A 17781-nucleotide genomic window follows, 5' to 3' on the forward strand; every position below is an offset into this window, starting at 1 on the left:
TCCCCATATCCCTTGATCCCTTTAGCCTTAAGAAATATATCCAACTCTTTCTTGAATATATTTAATGAACTGGCCTCCACCGCCCTCTATGGCAGAGAATTCCACAGGTTCACCACTCTCTGGGTGAAGAAATTCCTCCTCATTTCAGTCCTAAATGTCCTACCCCTTATCCTTAGACTATGACCCCTGGTTCTGGACTCCCCGACCATCGGGAACAGACTTCCAGCATCTAGTCTGTCCAGGCCTGACAGAATTTTATAGGTTTTGATGAGATCCCCTCTCAATCTTCTAAACTCCAGTGAGTATAAGCCCAATCGACACAATCTCTCCTCATATGTCATTCCTGCCATCCCAGGTATCAGCCTGGTGAATCTTTGCTGCACTCCTTCCATGGCAAGAACGTCCTTCCTCAGATAAGGCGACCAAAACTGCACACAATACTCAAGGTGCGGTCTCACCAAGGCTCTGTACAACTGTAGCAAGACATCCTTGTTCCTGTACTCGAACCCTCTTGCTACGAAGGCCAACATACCATTTGCCTTCTTAACCGCCTGCTGCACCTGCATGCTTACCTTCAGCGACTGGTGCACACGAACACCCAGGTCTCTTTGCAGTTCCCCTTCTCCCAATCTATTGCCATTCAAATAATAATCTGCCTTCCTGTTTTTGCCACCAAAGTGGATAACCTCACATTTATCCACATTATAGTGCATTTGCTATGTTTCTGCCCAATCACCTAACCTGTCCAAATCGTACTGGAGTTTCATGACATCCTCCTCACAGCATACCCTCCCACCCAGCTTTGTGTCGTCTGCAAATCTGGAGATATTACATCCAATTCCCTCGTCCAGAACATTAATATATATTGTGAACAGCTGGGGTCCTAGGACTGATCCTTGCGGTACCCCACTAGTCACTGCCTGCCACTCGGAAAACGACCCGTTTATTCCAACTCTTTGCTTTCTGTCCGCCAACCAGTTCTCTATCCAAGTCAATACCTTGCCCCCAATCCCATGTGCCTTAATTTTGCACGCTAATCTCTTATGCGGGACCTTATCGAAAGCCTTCTGAAAGTCCAAATACACCACATCCACTGGTTCTCCCTTATCTATTTTACCAGTTACATCCTCAAAAAATTCCAGTAGATTAGTCAAGCATGATTTAACTTTTGTAAATCCATGTTGACTTTGTCCGATCCTGTCACTGCTTTCCAAGTGCTCTGCTATTACATCTTTTATAATAGACTCTAGCATTTTCCCCACTACCGATGTCAGGCATACCGGTCTATAATTCCCCGCTTTTTCTCTGCCACCTTTTTTGAATAGTGGGGTAACATTAGCTACCCTCCAATCCATGGGTACTGTTCCAGAGTCTATTGAGTTCTGGAAGATGACCAGCAATGCATCTACTATTTCTAGGGCCACTTCCTTAAGTACCCTGGGATGTAGATTATCAGGCCCTGGGGATTTATCGGCCTTCAGTCCCATCAATTTTCCTAACACCATTTCCCTACAAATACTGATTTCTTTCAGTTCCACCCTTTCATCAGACCCTATGTTCCGTGGTATTTCTGGGAGGTTATTTGTGTCCTCCTTTGTGAAGACAGAACCAAAATATGTATTTAGTTGGTCTGCCATTTCTTTGTTCCCCATTATAAATTCCCCCGATTCTGACTGCAAGGGACCTACGCTTGACTTCACCAATCTTTTTCTCTTCACATATCTATAAAAGCTTTTACAGTCAGTTTTTATGTTCCCTGCAAGCTTACTCTCATATTCTATTTTCCCTTTCTTAATTAATCCCTTTGTCCTCCTTTGTTGAATCCTAAACTGCTCCCAATCCTCAGGATTATTGCTTTTTCTGGCCAATTTGTATGTCCTCTCCTTGGATCTTATGCTATCCCTAATTTCCCTTGTTAGCCACGGTTGAGTCACCTTTTTTGTTTTATTTTTATGCCAAACTGGGATGAACAACTTTTGTAGTTCATTCATTCGGTCTTTGAATGTTTGGCATTGCCTATCCACCGTCAACCCTTTGAGTGCCATTCCCCAATCAATCCTACCCAACTCGCTCCTCAGACAATCGTAGTTTCCTTTATTTAAATTGAGGACCCTAGTTTCTGAGTCAACTACTTCATTCTCCATCTTAATGAAGAATTCAATCATATTATGAGTGCTCCGACCCAAGGGGCCTCGTACAAGATTGCTAATTAATCCTTTCTCGTTACATAATACCCAGTCTAAGATGGCCTGATCTCTGGTTGGTTCCTTGACATATTGGTCCAGGAAACCATCCCGTAAACACTCCAGGAATTCCTCCTCCACAGTATTGTTACTAATTTGGTTAGCCCAATCTATATGTAGATTAAAGTCACCCATGATGACTGCTGTGCCCTTATTGCACGCTTCTTTAATTTCCCTTTTAATGCCATCCCCAACCTCCGCCTTACTGTTTGGAGGTCTATATACCACTCCCACTAATGTTTTTTTCCCCTTAGTATTTCTCAATTCTACCCATACAGATTCCACATCATCAGAGCTAATATCCTTCATTACAATTGTGTTAATCCCTTCTTTAATCAGTAATGCTACCCCTCTTCCTTTTCCTTTTTGCCTATCTTTCCTGAATATCGAATACCCCTGTATGTTGAGTTCCCAGTCTTGGCCATCCTTGAGCCACGTTTCCGTAATCCCAACCAAATCATATTCGTTTACCTCTATTTGCGCAGCCAATTCGTCCACCTTATTACAAATGCTCTTCGCATTAAGACACAAAGCCTTCAGGCTTGTTTTTTTAACGCTCTTAGACCTATTAGAATTATTATTTACTGTGGCCACGTTTGATTTAAACCGTTGATTTCTCTGACTGCCACTTTTGTTTTTCTCCTTCCTATCTTTTGCTTTTATCCTTGTTTCCCTTTCCTCTGTCTCCCTGCTCAGGTTCCCAACCCCCTTCCATTTAGTTTAAACCCTCCCCCAAAGCACTAGACTGAAATAGTGAGAAAAAGAGTCAGTGATAACACCACAATGAGAAAAGTATGGTCTGCTTTGGGTTGTTATAAAATAATTGGCGACCTCCTGGGTATCTCTTATTTTTAAGAGTGCTTTCTGTGAAATTTATCCTGCACTTTTTTTGTGGTGGGAAGCGTTATGGCTGTGCTCCACATAGTTGATGTCTACACTGCAGATTCATTATGATGGAATCACTTTAAATTTATCCAGTAATGTATTTTTAATTGTAGTGTATGTGCCTTTAAGTCAGAACTACTTTTACAGCTCCTGTATACTGTAGTACCGGCAGTGACCACACCGGTATATAAGCTTTGCGCATGCCTCTGTACTCCCAGTCTAGAGACTACCCTCCTCCAGTAAAGACCTGTTATTTGTTAATGCACAGCATCTGTGTGATTATTTAATAAGAGCATATCCACTGAACCACGGACCCAACAGTGGCGACGAGTGTCGATTCGAATCTACCTGCAACAAAAAATTTTTTTTTTTTTTTAAATAGTCGAGGCCAGGAACACGGGCGTCGACCATGAGCAACCGCCCAGCAGTCAGGCAGAGATCCAACTTCGCAGGGGAGGCTGTGGAGAGCCGGGCTTGGTTCTCCAGCCACAACGAGCAGTAAGAGACCGACGACAGGTCCAGCGCAGACCCTTCCTGGGCAGCGGCGGCTGGAGCCGACCGACGGCGGAGAGAGAGCCGAGTAGCGTCGACGGGGTAAGACAGAGGGTGAAGAGCGCAGGGTGCAGCCGGGGGTTGAACACCGAGCGGCATCGAGGAAAATAAAACAAACTGGAGAGAGGGTAAGAAACAGCCGGGTTCTAGACTGAGCGGCGTCGAAAAATATAAAAAGAAGAACGCGCAGAGCACAGCCAGTGCTCACGGGCTGAACAGGGTCCGCGGGGCGAAGAAAGGGGAGACACCATTGAGCCGCGGAGAAGGAAGAGCGCGGGAGGCGCCATTGAGCCGCGGAGAAGAAGGGAGAGCGCGGGAGACGCCATTGAGCCGCGGAGAAGAGCGCGGGAGACGTCATTTTTAGAAGCCGCAGCGGAGAAGAAGGGCGAGCGCGGGAAGGAAGGAAAGCGCGGGAGATGCCATTTTGTGCCAGCGGAGAAGAAGGGGAAGCGCGGGAGGCGCCATTTGTGATAGTTAACGCACACCCAAGGATGCCGAAGAGTGGCAGTATCTCTACGTTTGACAATGAAGTCGAAGATTGGGCGACATATGCGGAACGTATTGAGGTGTACTGCAGGGCGAATGAAGTGCCAGATGCTAATAAAGCATTGGTCCTGTTAAATTCCATGGGTGCAAAAACTTATGGGTTACTGCAAAATCTAATAACCCCAGAGAAGCCGGTAAACAAGAATTTTGAAAGCATAGTAGAAATCCTACAGGACCACTTAAACCCCACACTGCTGCTGATAGCAGAACGATTTAAGTTCCATAAAAGGAACCAACACAAAGACGAAAGCAATGCTGAGTACCTAACAGAACTGCGCAAGCTATCGAAACACTGCCAGTTTGGAGCGGGACTAGCTGACACGTTAAGGGACAAGTTTGTGTGTGGGCTACAAAGTGAAGGAACCCAGAAATGGTTTCTATCAGAAAAGGACCTTACGCTGGACAAAGCTTTCAGTATGGCAGTATCACACAAAGCAGCCGCAAGGGGCGCTGCAGAGATACAACGGAGACCGCAAGAATATGGCACCAATGAAATGTTCTATGGAACAGGGAAGTGCTATCGCTGCGGCAGAACAACATATGACCAGAAAGATTGTTGGTTCAAGGACCAAGTGTGCAGACAGTGTGGGAAAGCAGGACACATAGCAAGAGTCTGCAGGTCTGGGAAGAAAACCAACAGTAAGAAATCTCCACAGGAGAAGTACAAAAAGGTACACCAGGTGATGGACAGTGGTTCAGACGAACAGAAAAGTGACACAGACTCCGGAAGCAAGGAGCTGGGTTGTCTGAAACTACATAAGGTTACCGAAATGGAGGATCACCAGACTATCTGGGTTACACTCAAGATAGACGGAGTCCAAGTGGAAATGGAATTGGACACAGGGTCAGCTCTAACAGTCATAAATCAAAGAGGCTACAAGCGGCTATTTTCACACATACCCTTGAAAGCTACAGAGATTGTCTTGAAGACGTATACGGGGCAAAAAGTCTACCCCAAAGGAAAAATAAGGGTGAAAGTGACATATAAAGGCCAGGAAATACCTAAAATGGATATATATGTATTGCCAAATGGAGGACCACCACTGCTAGGACGTGAATGGATCCGGAAGATACAATTAGATTGGCATTCCATACAGGCACTGAAGGTTGAGGCCAAAAAGGATGATGACGTCACACCTGGACGACTGTCAAAAATGCTAACTGACGCAAAAGAAGTGTTCCAGGAGGGACTAGGAACACTAAAAGGAATAACAGCAACGATTAAAATAGAGGAAAATGCAAGCCCAAAGTTTCTGAAGGCCAGACCAGTGCCTTATGCGATCAGACCAGCTGTTGAAGCAGAGCTGGAAGGGTTGGAACATTCAGGAGTACTGTCCAAAGTGGACTGGAGTGAGTGGGCTACACCCATCATTCCCGTAATGAAGAGGTCGTTGAGTAATACGCCTGGGGAACCAAAGAAGGTCCGCATCTGTGGGGATTTTAAGGTGACAGTGAACCCAGTCCTTCACACGGTGCAATATCCGCTTCCACGAATTGAGGATATTTTCGCCTCGCTATCTGGAGGTAAACGCTTCACCAAAATTGATCTAGCCCAGGCGTACTTGCAAATAGAGGTAGAAGAAGCTTCAAAACATTACCTTACGATCAACACTCATAAAGGTCTCTATCAATACAACCAGCTGGTGTTTGGAGTAGCCTCGGCTCCGGCTATCTGGCAAAGGGCGATGGATCAGGTCCTGCAAGGGATTCCAGGGACCCAGTGTTATTTGGACGACATCTTGGTCACGGACGAAAATGACGGTGATCACCTCGCCAACTTGGAGAAGGTGCTCACCAGATTAAAGGAGTATGGGCTACGAGCTAATCGCCACAAGTGCGAGTTTTTCCAGAAACAGATCTCGTATTGTGGCCACGTCATCGATGAAGAGGGGTTACATAAGTCCCCTGACAAGATTGAGGCAGTAGTCAAGGCACCAGCACCGGAAAATGTGTCACAACTGAGGTCGTTCCTCGGGCTGGTAAACTACTACCACAAGTTCTTACCAAATTTGTCTACGGTATTACACCCGCTGAACACCCTACTGCAAACAGGGGTACCATGGAAGTGGGATGACGAACGTAGACGAGCTTTCCAGAAGTGTAAAGAATTGATCACATCAAAAGAGGTGTTGGCCCATTTCAACCCAGCACTACCAATTTGTTTGGCATGTGATGCATCACCCTACGGTATTGGAGCGGTGCTGTCGCACAAATTCCCAGACGGGTTGGAGAGGCCAGTAGCCTTTGCGTCTCGGTCACTAACCTCAGCCGAGCGCAACTGCGCCCAGATTGACAGGGAGGCCCTCATCCTAGTATGGGGAGTAAAAAAATTCAACCACTATCTGCATGGGCAGAAGTTCACTTTGCTGACTGACCACCAACCACTTGTCTCCATCTGTAATCCTAAGAAGGGCGTTCCAGTGATGACTGCACAGCAGTTACAAAGATGGTCCCTGTTTCTAGGGGCGAATCAATATGAAATAGAATATAAAGGCACGAAACAGCATGGGAACGCTGATGGGCTATCGTGCCTGCCACTGCCTACTGTGGAGGAAGCACCAACAGTGGACCCTCGAGATATTTTATTCATCAATAATTGAACGATTGCCAGTAACAAACGCAGATATAGAGAAGGAGACCCGCAATGATCCGACGCTGTCACGGGTATATGAATTGACGGTGAGGGGATGGCCAACACATGGCGACTCACTGTTGCCAGCATTCTCATCCAGAAGAGAACAGCTGTCAGTATGCCAGGGGACAGTGCTGTGTGGATCCAGAGTGGTGATTCCACCCAAGTTAAGGGAGAGAGTGCTAAATGAGCTACATTAAGGTCATCTGGGGGGAGTGAAAATGAAAAGCCTTGCTCGGGCTTATGTGTGGTGGCTGGGAATCGTTCAACAAATCGAAGACCTAACTAAGAGCTGCTTAGGATGCCAGAAGGTCCAAAATGCACCACCACATGCCCCTCTACACCCATGGGAGTGACCCTCCTCTCCATGGCAACGGGTGCATATTGATTTCGCTGGTCCATTCATGGACTCAATGTTCTTAATAGCAGTGGATGCTCATTCAAAGTGGCCTGAGGTGATAAAAATGTCTTCAACCACTACAGAGAAAATGATTGCAGTCCTACGGACCATATTTGCCAGAAACGGTTTGCCAGAGCAGATTTGCTCTGATAATGGACCACAGTTTGTGTCTGACGAGTTCCAAAAATTCATGAAAAGGAATGGGGTAAGGCATTACACATCCGCCCCGTATCATCCAGCCACCAATGGATTGGCTGAGAGGTTCGTACAAACCTTTAAGAAGGCGATAAAGGCCATGTGCGATGAGGAAATTCCACTACAGCATAAGATGGACAATTTCTTATTAGCCTACCGAAACGCGACACATGCAGCCAACCAGACCCCGGCCATGATGTTCTTTAAGCGAAGGTTGAGATCTCGTCTGGACTTGCTCAGACCAAATGTGCGAAGAAATGTTGAGGACAAACAATTCCAGCACATCAATGAGAAGCCGACAAGGAGCTTCAATGTAGGGCAACCAGTCTTGGCCCGTGACTATCGAACAGAGAAGTGGCAACCCGGAACGATATGTACAAGGCAGGGGCCATTAATGTACACAGTGGATGTCGGGGAGAACATTGTGAGGCGCCACGTCGATCAGATCTTAGCGTCACAGGAACGCGTCAACCCCATGTCTCAAGTACCTGGGGATGAACCCGACATACCGGTAGCATCTACTTCAGACCCAGTAGCAGTGGAACCCGATGAACTACCCAAGGAAAAGGGGTCAGAATCGCCTCTGCACCAAGAACAAGAACCTCTGGAAAGGCGCTATCGCGAAAGGGTCAGGAAGCCGTCCCAAAGACTGAATCTATAAATGGACTTTTGTTGTTTAATGTACATGTTGAAATGTTAATTGTTATTTGAATATTAGGGGTATTACTAATCTAAAAGGGGAGGAATTGTAGTGTATGTGCCTTTAAGTCAGAACTACTTTTACAGCTCCTGTATACTGTAGTACCGGCAGTGACCACACCGGTTTATAAGCTTTGCGCATGCCTCAGTCTAGAGACTACCCTCCTCCAGTAAAGACCTGTTATTTGTTAATGTACAGCATCCGTGTGATTATTTAATAAGAGCATATCCACTGAACCACGGATCCAACATTAATTGTGAGTTATTTTTAGTTGAATTCCAGTAATAACATATATCTTGCCAGCTGTGCTAATTAAAGCTGATAAGACTGCTGTAAAATACTACAAAGGTCGATCTAAATAAATTTAATCAGATTAACAGGTAAATTGCCCAGACAGCAATTTATATGAGTCAATCAGGAAATTCAAATTAAAGAAAGAAAATCTGCGTGGAAAATGTATTCGACATCTCTATCAGAAGTAACCCCATTTGAATATTTCCTGAAAGTACAGTAAACAGAAAGTTACTTCCACCTTCGGCAAGAACTCCAAAAATGCCTGAAGCACCAACTGGAATTGCGCATGTCCAATCACTAAGGCCAAATTGCGCATGCCCCGCACCTTGGTCCTCTCAGTCCGATTAAAGCACCGTTGCAGGAAAAGCGCTTGCTAGCCAGCTGTATTAGCAATGCGGGGGTTCGTGGGGGCAGGTTTGTGATTAATATTGCAAATAAAGCTGCATGGTTCTTCACCAATAATGTTGGCGAAGGGGGGGTTGTGCAACAGAAGCCTGGCGCCTGCTTTCCCTTCATTGTTTTGAATTTGCCTCCTACAGGGTTAATGTTTCTGGGAAGCAGCAGGATAAGCTCTGGTCACGTTCATTTCTGGGCGACTGTGTAATTTGTTTTAATTATTTTTAAACGGCATCTGGTTGCTTTTGGAAATGTCCGTCTCTCTGTTTTGTTGCTTAGGATTTTTTTGATGCAAAAGAAACTGTTTTGGGAGGAGACGGCGTGACGTGACGTGGCGCTGACATGGAGCCTGGCGAGGAAATGGGTAAGTGGGACTGGACTGGCAGGTCCCGTCCTGGAATATGCTGCCTTCCTGGGTCAGAGTTCTAGGACAACTTAATGGCGCCAAACCATAAAAATAACCTGAGCGGCTCATTCACAGCACGCAGAAACCACTGAAGGTAGTAAATAGTGCGGTGTGTGAGAAATAACTCCCAGGGAATCCCCGGGAGGGCCAGGGAAGCAGAACAAAAAGCAAACTGCTGTTTATAAAGAAACTGCGGTGGTAGTTTGACATGTGAACCGTTTATTGTTTTTCTGCTAAAGAAACTGATTAATTTTATCTTTTGCCATGTGCTCAATTATACAGGCAATTTTTGGACATTTCGTTGGTTGTGCGTTAGTTTGCCTTGATGAATACAGAATGTTTTATATTTAAACTGGAAGAAATGTTCGACTACATTAGGCATATCTTTTAGTAATGAATAATGCCGCCTTCAGTGTTTTTTCTCTTAGTCATGATGTGTGTGGCTATGGTCCGAGCTGATAAGTATGCATTTTGCCAATCAGCATGTTGATTAAAATGTGTGGTCAAGTAGTTTGGCTTGTCTTTTTGTAAGGAATTGTTGTGTCTTGTTGTATTTTGATTTGCATTAATGTTGGCCCGAGGTACCTATGAAGGCAAGTGGCCAACATCTACAGGATAGGACAGGAAAAAATGGAGTGAAAGAAATATTTGAATATTGGCCTGGATTTTCCGCTTGGATGCTTCCTGCATGTGGATGCCCCCTATCTGGAAAAAAATCTACGAACTTACCTGCTGACTTTGTAGGTCCCGACACTTCCGCTCCTGGGCCTCTCCTGGTGTGTGCGCGCAGGGGCGCAGGCAGTTCGCAAGCGTTCCTGGGATCACGTGGGCCATGGGGAACCAATGGAAAAAGGGAATCCCACTTCACACTTTTGACAGGTCTCTCAGCTTAGACCCGTCAAAAGTATGAATTGGGATCGCTCAAAAAAACCACTAAAATATTAAATAAATAAAAAAAATCACATTTAAAATTAGTTAAAATTACATTAAATTAAATATTAAACATTTAATTTTTTGAAAAAAATAATTAAAGTTCTTTACAGGGCTAAAAATAAACTTTTTAGAAAGTATTTTCAAATTATAAATGAAATTTTTTTTACATTCTTATGCTGGTAAAAGCAGGCCTTACGCCAGCTTTTACCAGGCGTAAGATTTTTAAAGGTTTTCAGCGGGCGGAGGTTGTGCAGAAAGCGGAACTCTCTGCCTGCAGAGGCCCATCTCCAGGGCAGGTGGAGGAATCTGCTGGTTTTCAGCGCATGCGCTTCGTATGCCTGAAACCGGCACTTGCGAGGCCCCTACGGGTGCGTACACACCCGTAGGGGTTGGAAAATACGGAATGTAGTAGGCAGAATATACCACTGGCAAAGAAACCTTAAGAACTTGGAACAATTAAGATTATCTATCCTGGTTTTCTTGTGGAGCAAACTGGTATTTAACCATCTCCTGCTTATTCTGTGGCAACTTGGTATTTAGGACTAGTTTGGTTACATGGTTGTGGAAACATTTTTCCTAAAGTTTAGATCATAGATATTTGACTTCCAAGAACTGCAGCTTAAGCTGGCTTTAATTGAAGAGTTGCAGTAGGAGCCAGTTATTTACTGAGAGAGTTATCAGTTGTCTTGGCACCAGATAGGTGTTGCCATATGAGTGATTTAGAGTCATAGTCATACAGCACAGTAAGAAGCCCTTCAGCCCATTGTGTCCGTGCCGGCCATCAAGCTCTGTCTATTCTAATCCCATTTTCCAGCACTTGATCCGTAGCCTTGTATGCTATGGCGTTTCAAGTGCTCATCTAAATGCTTCTTGAATGTTGTGAGGGTTCCTGCCTCTACCACCCTTTCAGGTAGTGAGTTCCAGATTCCAACCACCCTCTGGGTGAAAAAGTTTTTCCTCAAATCCCCTCTAAACCTTCTGCCCTTTATCTTGAAACTATGCCCCCTGGTTATTGACCCCTCTACTAAGGGGAAAGGTTCCTTTTCTATCTACCCTATCTATGCCCCTCATAATTTTGTACACCTCAATCAGATCCCCCCTCAGCCTTCTCTGCTCTAAGGAAAACAACCCCAGCCTGTCCAGTCTCTCTTCATAGCTGAAGCGCTCCAGCCCAGGTAACATCCTGGTGAATCTCCTCTGCACCCTCTCCAATGCAGTTACACCCTTTCTATAGTGTGGCGACCAGAACTGCACACAGTATTCCAGCTGAGGCCTAACTAGCGTTTTGTACAGCTCCATCATAACCTCCCTGCTCTTATATTCTATGCCTCGGCTAATGAAGGTAAGTATCCCATATGCCTTTTTAACCACCTTATCTACCTGTCCTGCTGCCTTCAGGGATCTATGTACATGCACACCAAGGCCCCTCTGATCCTCTGTCCTTCCTAGGGTCCTACCAGTCATTGTGTATTCCCTTGCCTTGTTAGTCCTCCCAAAATTCGTCATCTCACACTTTTCAGGGTTAAATTCCATTTGCCACTGTTCTGGCCATCTAACCAACCTATCTGTCGTCCTGTAGCCTGAGACTTCCCTCCTCGCTATTTACCACTCCACCAATTTTTGTGTCATCTGCGAACTTACTGATCATACCTCCTACATTCATATCTAAATCATTAATGTACACTACAAACAGCAAAGGACCCAGCACTGATCCCTGCGGTACACCACTGGGCACAGGCTTCCAGTCACAAGAACAACCTTCGACCATCACCCTCTGCCACCTGCCACTGAGCCAATTTTGGATCCAATGTGCCAAATTGCCCTGGATCCCATGGGCTCTTAACTTCTTGACCAGTCTCCCATGAGGGACTTTGTCAAAAGCCTTACGGAAGTCCATGTAGACTACATCAACTGCACTACCCTCATCCACACACCTAGTCACCCCTTTGAAAAATTCAATCAAATTGGTTAGACATGATCTCCCCCTGACAAAGCCAAGCTGACTATTCTTGATTAATCCTTGCCTCTCCAAGTGGCGACTAATTCTGTCCCTCAGAATTCTTTCCAATTATTTCCCTACCACTGATGTTAGGCTCACTGGCCTGTAATTCCCTGGTTTATCCCTACTACCCTTCTTGAATAATGGTACTACGTTAGCTGTCCTCCAGTCCTCCGGCACCTCCCCTGTGGCCAGAGAGGTTCAGAAAATTTGTGTCGGAGCCCCTGCAATCTCCTCCCTTGCCTCACAGCAGCCTAGGATACATCTCGTCTGGGCCTGGGGATTTATCCACTTTTAAGCCCGCCAAAACCGCTAGTACCTCCTCCCTCTCGATACTAATTTGTTCAAGTATATCACAATCCCCCTGCCAGATTTCTATGCTTACATTGTCCTTCTCCATAGTGAACACCGATGCAAAATATTCATTTAAAACCTCACCTACATCTTCCGGCTCTACATAAAGATTGCCACTTTGGGCCCTACTCTTTCCCTGGTTATCCTCTTGCCCTTAATATACTTATAAAACACCTTGGGATTTTCCTTATTTTGCCCACCAGTGTTTTTTCATGCCCCCGCTTCACTCTCCTAATTTATTTTTTAAGTACCCCCCTGCACTTTCTATACTCCTAGGGCTTCCACTGTTTTTAATCCTTTGTATCTGCCAAAAGCCTCCCTTTTTTTCCTAATCCCATCCATTCTTGTATATCCCTTGACATCCAGGGTTCCCTAGGCTTGTTGGTCCCACCCTTGACCTTTACAGGAACATGTTGGCGTTGTACTCTCTTTCCTTTCTGAAAGACTCCCACTGCTCTGATGTGGATTTTCCTACAAGTAGCTTATTCCAATCCACTTTGGCCAGATCCTGCCGTATCATATTAAAATCGGCCTTCCCCCAATTTAGAACCTTTATTTCCGGTCCATCTTTGTCCTTTTCCATGACTACCTTAAATCTCACCGAATTATGGTCACTGTCACCAAAATGCTCTCCTACTGGCACTTCTACCACTTGCTCGGCTACATTCCCTAGAATTAGGTCCAGTACCACCCCCTCTCTTGTCAGACTTTCTACATGCTGGCTCAAAAAACTCTCCTGGATGCACTTTAAGAATTCTGCACCCTCTAAGCCTTTCACACTCTGACTATCCCAGTTAATATTGGGGAAGTTGAAATCCCCTACTATTATTACCCTATTATTTCTACACTTCTCTGAGATTTGCCTACATATCTGTTCCTCTATATCTCCCCCTGACTGTTTGGTGACCTATAGTACACTTCCAGCAAAGTGATTGCCCCCATTTTGTTTTTAAGTTCCACCCATATGGCCTCGGAAGAACCTGCTTAGATATCATCCCTCCTTACAGCAGTAATTGACTCTGATTAATATTGCTACACCCCCCTCTGTCTCGCCTGAAGATTCTATACCCTGGAATATTGAGCTGCCAGTCCTGCCCCTCAACCATGTCTCTGTGATAGCAACAATATCATACTTCCATGTGTTCATCAACACCTTCAATTCATCTGCCTTACTCGCAAGACTCCTTGCATTAAAATAAATGCCATCCAGCCTTGCCATACTCCCTTGTGCCGTTACATATTTGCTCTGCCTTCCAGGCTGACTTGTTTTTTCCTCTATATTTACTTTGCAAAATAGATACCCTTATGTAGTGCATTCTTGTGGTCCATTTGTCTTGCTCTGGTGGTGTGACCTGCTTACACCATTAATTGTTCAGATCTTAAGCCCAACCTGGCTTAGTTGCTGTATTGTTGGAGGTCTTGTTCTTGGTTCAGAAAGTAAGAACCTGCATTCATATAGCATCTTTCACTTAATCATAATGTCAAAAGTGCTTCACAGTATTACTTTTGAACTGTAGCCACTTATATGGAATTTGCACACACAGTAAGGTCATGCAAGCACTACAAAAGCAAAATACAACCAGTACTTCATTATATAGTACATGTGCTCGGCTATTGGAGAGGGTCTTGATACTTGCAATCAGTAGAAGTGAGGTAGGTGGATATAGAGCTTTAGTATTCCTAAAGGCTTTTTCCATATCCGCTAACAGGAATGAATATTCTGGTATTTGATATCTATATCGCATAACATACCTTACAAAATTTGCTTTTAGAAGGACGCGACCAGTTCTTGAAGTATGGTTTGCATGCAACCAGCAGCAAGCCCCAACATAAATTTGCAGCGTTTGCAACGTCTGGCTGTCGAGACACTTTTATTGAGCCTACTTGGTGGCTTGTCTTAATGAATCTGGCAAGACCCACTAATATAGGGTCTTTCTGCTGGCTAGACTGTATAAATCTGGTAAGTTTATATTGGGGATTGCCATTGGCTACATGAGCCCTGCATGTTAGGAACCGTTGACACTAACTCCTCTAAGGCCAATATAAAAGTAGCTAAAGAGATCAGTTGCAGTTTAACCTTTTTGGGGAAGTTTGAATAGAAACTGATCACTTAATATTAAATATATGGATAAGGGTAATTAAATAAAAGCAATGCAGACATTGGGGGAGAAGGGACCCCTATTGGAAAAGAACTGATGGAATTAGCGAGGCTTTCTTGTAAATCCAGCAAGTTCAGCACTTGCTTAATATGGGGCTGGCACACCTGAATAGCCTTCTTTCTCTTCCACCTCTACCACCCTACAGGAGGGGTTGTGACATTATCTAAAAAGAGCACATCACAGATACTAATGGGAAATAGTTACTAATCCTGTTTTCTTTATTATTCTTTACCTCTTTCCACCTTTCCCCACCTCAACACTCTCAAAAGAAACTCCAGCTTCCTATCCCAAATGAGAAAAGTAAAAGCCATAATAAAATTGTAAATGGAAGCATGTACTGCTGTACGCATTTCACAAAAAAGGAGCACCTCCCCCAAAATGCAAGACCCACATAAACCCACAATCCAAGACTTCCTCCTCTCCCACTGCTCTTTCTAATATGCTTCTCCCCTTTCCTGAAGCTTAATCTTCAACCTCAGCTCTTTAAATTTCTGCAGTTTGAGGACTGATTTGTGCCAAATGCATTACCATAGGTCTAAATCCATCAATCAGGCAGCAGCCTTTTCCAATCCTCCAAAACCATGGGTCAGAGCTGAGCCTTGCAAATGGCCCATGCCGCTTCCAATTTCCATCCTTCCCTCACCTTCACGTGGTCTATCTCCAACTCCTCCTTTCCCTTCCTCGACTTCTCTATCTCCATTTCTGGTGATAGGCTATCGACCAATATCCACTATATAAGCCCACAGCTACCTTAAGTGCACTCCCATCCCGCTTCCTTTAAGGACTCTATTCCATTCTCCCAGATTCTCCGTCTCCGTTGCATCTGTTCCGATGATGCCACCTTCCATACCAGTGCTTCCGATTTTCCTTTTTCCTCAACCGAGGATTCCCCTCCACCGTGGTTGACCGGGCCCTTGACCGTGTCCGTTCCATTTCCCACACTTCTGTTTTCACCCCTTCCCTTCCCTTCCAGAACCACATTAGGGTTCCCCTTGTCCTCACTTTCCACCCCACCAGCATCCACATTCAACGGATCATCCTCTGCCATTTCCGCCACCTCCAGCGTGATTCCATCACCAAACGTATGTTCCCCTCCCCTTTCAGCATTCTAAAGGGACCGTTCTCTCAGTGACACCCTGGTCCACTTCTCTATCACACCCCATACCCACTTCCCCTCGCACGGCACCTTCCTGTGCAAGTGCAGGAGATACAACACCTGCCCTTTTACCTCCTCCCTTCCCACTGTCCAGGGCCCCAAACACCCCTTCCAGGTGAAACAGCGATTTACTTGTACTACTTTTAGATTTAGTATACTGTATTCGTGGCTCACTATGCGGTCTCCTGCACCTGGGGAGACCAAATGCAGATTGGGTTACTGCTTTGTGGAACACCTCTGTTCAGTCTGCTGCAAGCGTGACCCCAAGCTTCTGGTCGCCGGTCATTTTAATTCTTTGACCTCTCTGTCCTCGGTCTCCTACACTGTTCTATTGAAGCTCGAAGAAGCACCGTATCTTTTTATTGGGCACTTTACAGCCTTCTGGACTCAACATTGAGTTCAACAATTTAAGATCATAACCTCTGCCCCCTTTTTTTCAGACAGCAGCTGTTGCTGATGATTCTGATATTCCCATTTACACTTCCTCTAAACCCATCTTTTGTTTCTTTACTTACCATCTTGTTTCGCCTTTCACAATCGGTTTCATCATTTACTCACTCCTGCCTTCCAGTCTGTCACAGACCTTCCCTTTTTTTCTTTCTTCCCCTCCCCCCTTTTCCTGCCTCTGTACTTGCTTAAAACCTGTTATATCTCTAACTATTTGCACTTCTGACGAAAGGTCACCGACCTAAAATATTAACTCTTTCTCTCTCCACAGAAGCTGCCTGACCTGCTGAGTATTTGCAGCATTTTCTGTTTTTATTTCAACTACAATTAGTTTCAGTTCCTAGTTTCTTATGAAACTAACCCTATGATCCCTAAACCTCCACCCATCTCCTGATCACTTTACTGCATTTGTTGCCCTATGGTGGCTGATGTTGTAAATGACTCCCTTTTGGGCAATATATCTTTCCCTATCGTTAAAATGCTGTTACCATTTATCACTCCTTCAAATAGTCCAGCCTAGGCTCCTCAGTCCTTAGCAACTATGATCATTTTTAACCTCCCTTTACTTTTCAAGGACGTTGAATGCATTGTTGTCCCTCGGCTTTGTGTTCACCTCTCCCATAATTTCCTGTTTGAATTCCTTCAGTCTGGTTTCTGCTCTGCTTGGAGAACCAAGGTAACCCTCTGTCAAAGTTACCAACAGCATGCTTTATGACTTTGATTATAGCATGCTATCCCTCCTTAACCTCTGCATGATGTTGAATGTGGTCAATCATTCTATCTTCTTCCACCCTATGGTCCTCCTTGTGTGGTTCCATTCTATCGGTCCCAATGCAAGCAGTATATCTCCAGCAATTGTTTCTCATTTCACGCTGAACAGTCACCTCTGGACTATCTGGACAAAAGCATTGTATTCTTCATCTGTTCATAAACTCCATACCTCCGCTCCGCCACTGATACTATCATTTCTCTGGCAGCCCACGCAGACAGAATTGTACACATTCTTATTATCCTGTTCAACCAGAGCTGCGATTCAAATGCAATATCCTATCCATTACTAAACTGCCTATTTCCATCCTTGCCTTATCTCAGTCCCACTGCTGTTGAAGCTATTATTGGTGCCTATGTTACCTCTAAAATCAATGTCTCCAATGCTGTCCTCACTGGCTTCCTGAGTTCTACTCTTCATAAACTGTAGCTTCAAAACTTAATTGCTTGCATTAGATTTTGCTGCCCATCAGCCCTGTTTTCACTGACCTCCATTGGTTCTGTCTCCCAAAATATCAAATTCAAAATCCTTATTTTCATTTACAAACCCTCCACTGTCTTTTCCTTTACCTCTGTGACCTCAACACTGACAACTTGGATTTATATAGCGCTTTTAACATAGTAAAACGTCCTAAGGTGCTTCACAGGAGCATTGTCAAACAAAATTTGACACTGAGCCACATAAGGAGATATTCAAGCAGATGACCAAAACCTTG

The 17781-nt window shown here is 44.8% G+C and overlaps 1 protein-coding gene across 1 annotated transcript in view; it reads left to right on the plus strand.

Moving 5' to 3' along the window:
- The first annotated feature begins 8732 nt into the window (after positions 1 to 8732).
- Positions 8733 to 17781, plus strand: part of LOC147111683 (neutral amino acid uniporter 4-like) — a 371254-nt gene continuing 362205 nt past the window's right edge. The window contains exons 1-2 of the mRNA XM_085998789.1: positions 8733 to 8861; positions 9123 to 9207. Of these exons, the coding sequence (XP_085854915.1) occupies positions 9186 to 9207 (22 nt within the window). The 5' untranslated portion in view covers positions 8733 to 8861; positions 9123 to 9185. The remainder of the gene's footprint in view (positions 8862 to 9122; positions 9208 to 17781) is intronic.

The sequence above is a fragment of the Somniosus microcephalus genome, chromosome 10 (assembly GCF_052327205.1).
Source record: "Somniosus microcephalus isolate GS21.2 chromosome 10, FLI_Smic_1.0, whole genome shotgun sequence".
Taxonomy (NCBI): Eukaryota; Metazoa; Chordata; class Chondrichthyes; order Squaliformes; family Somniosidae; genus Somniosus; species Somniosus microcephalus.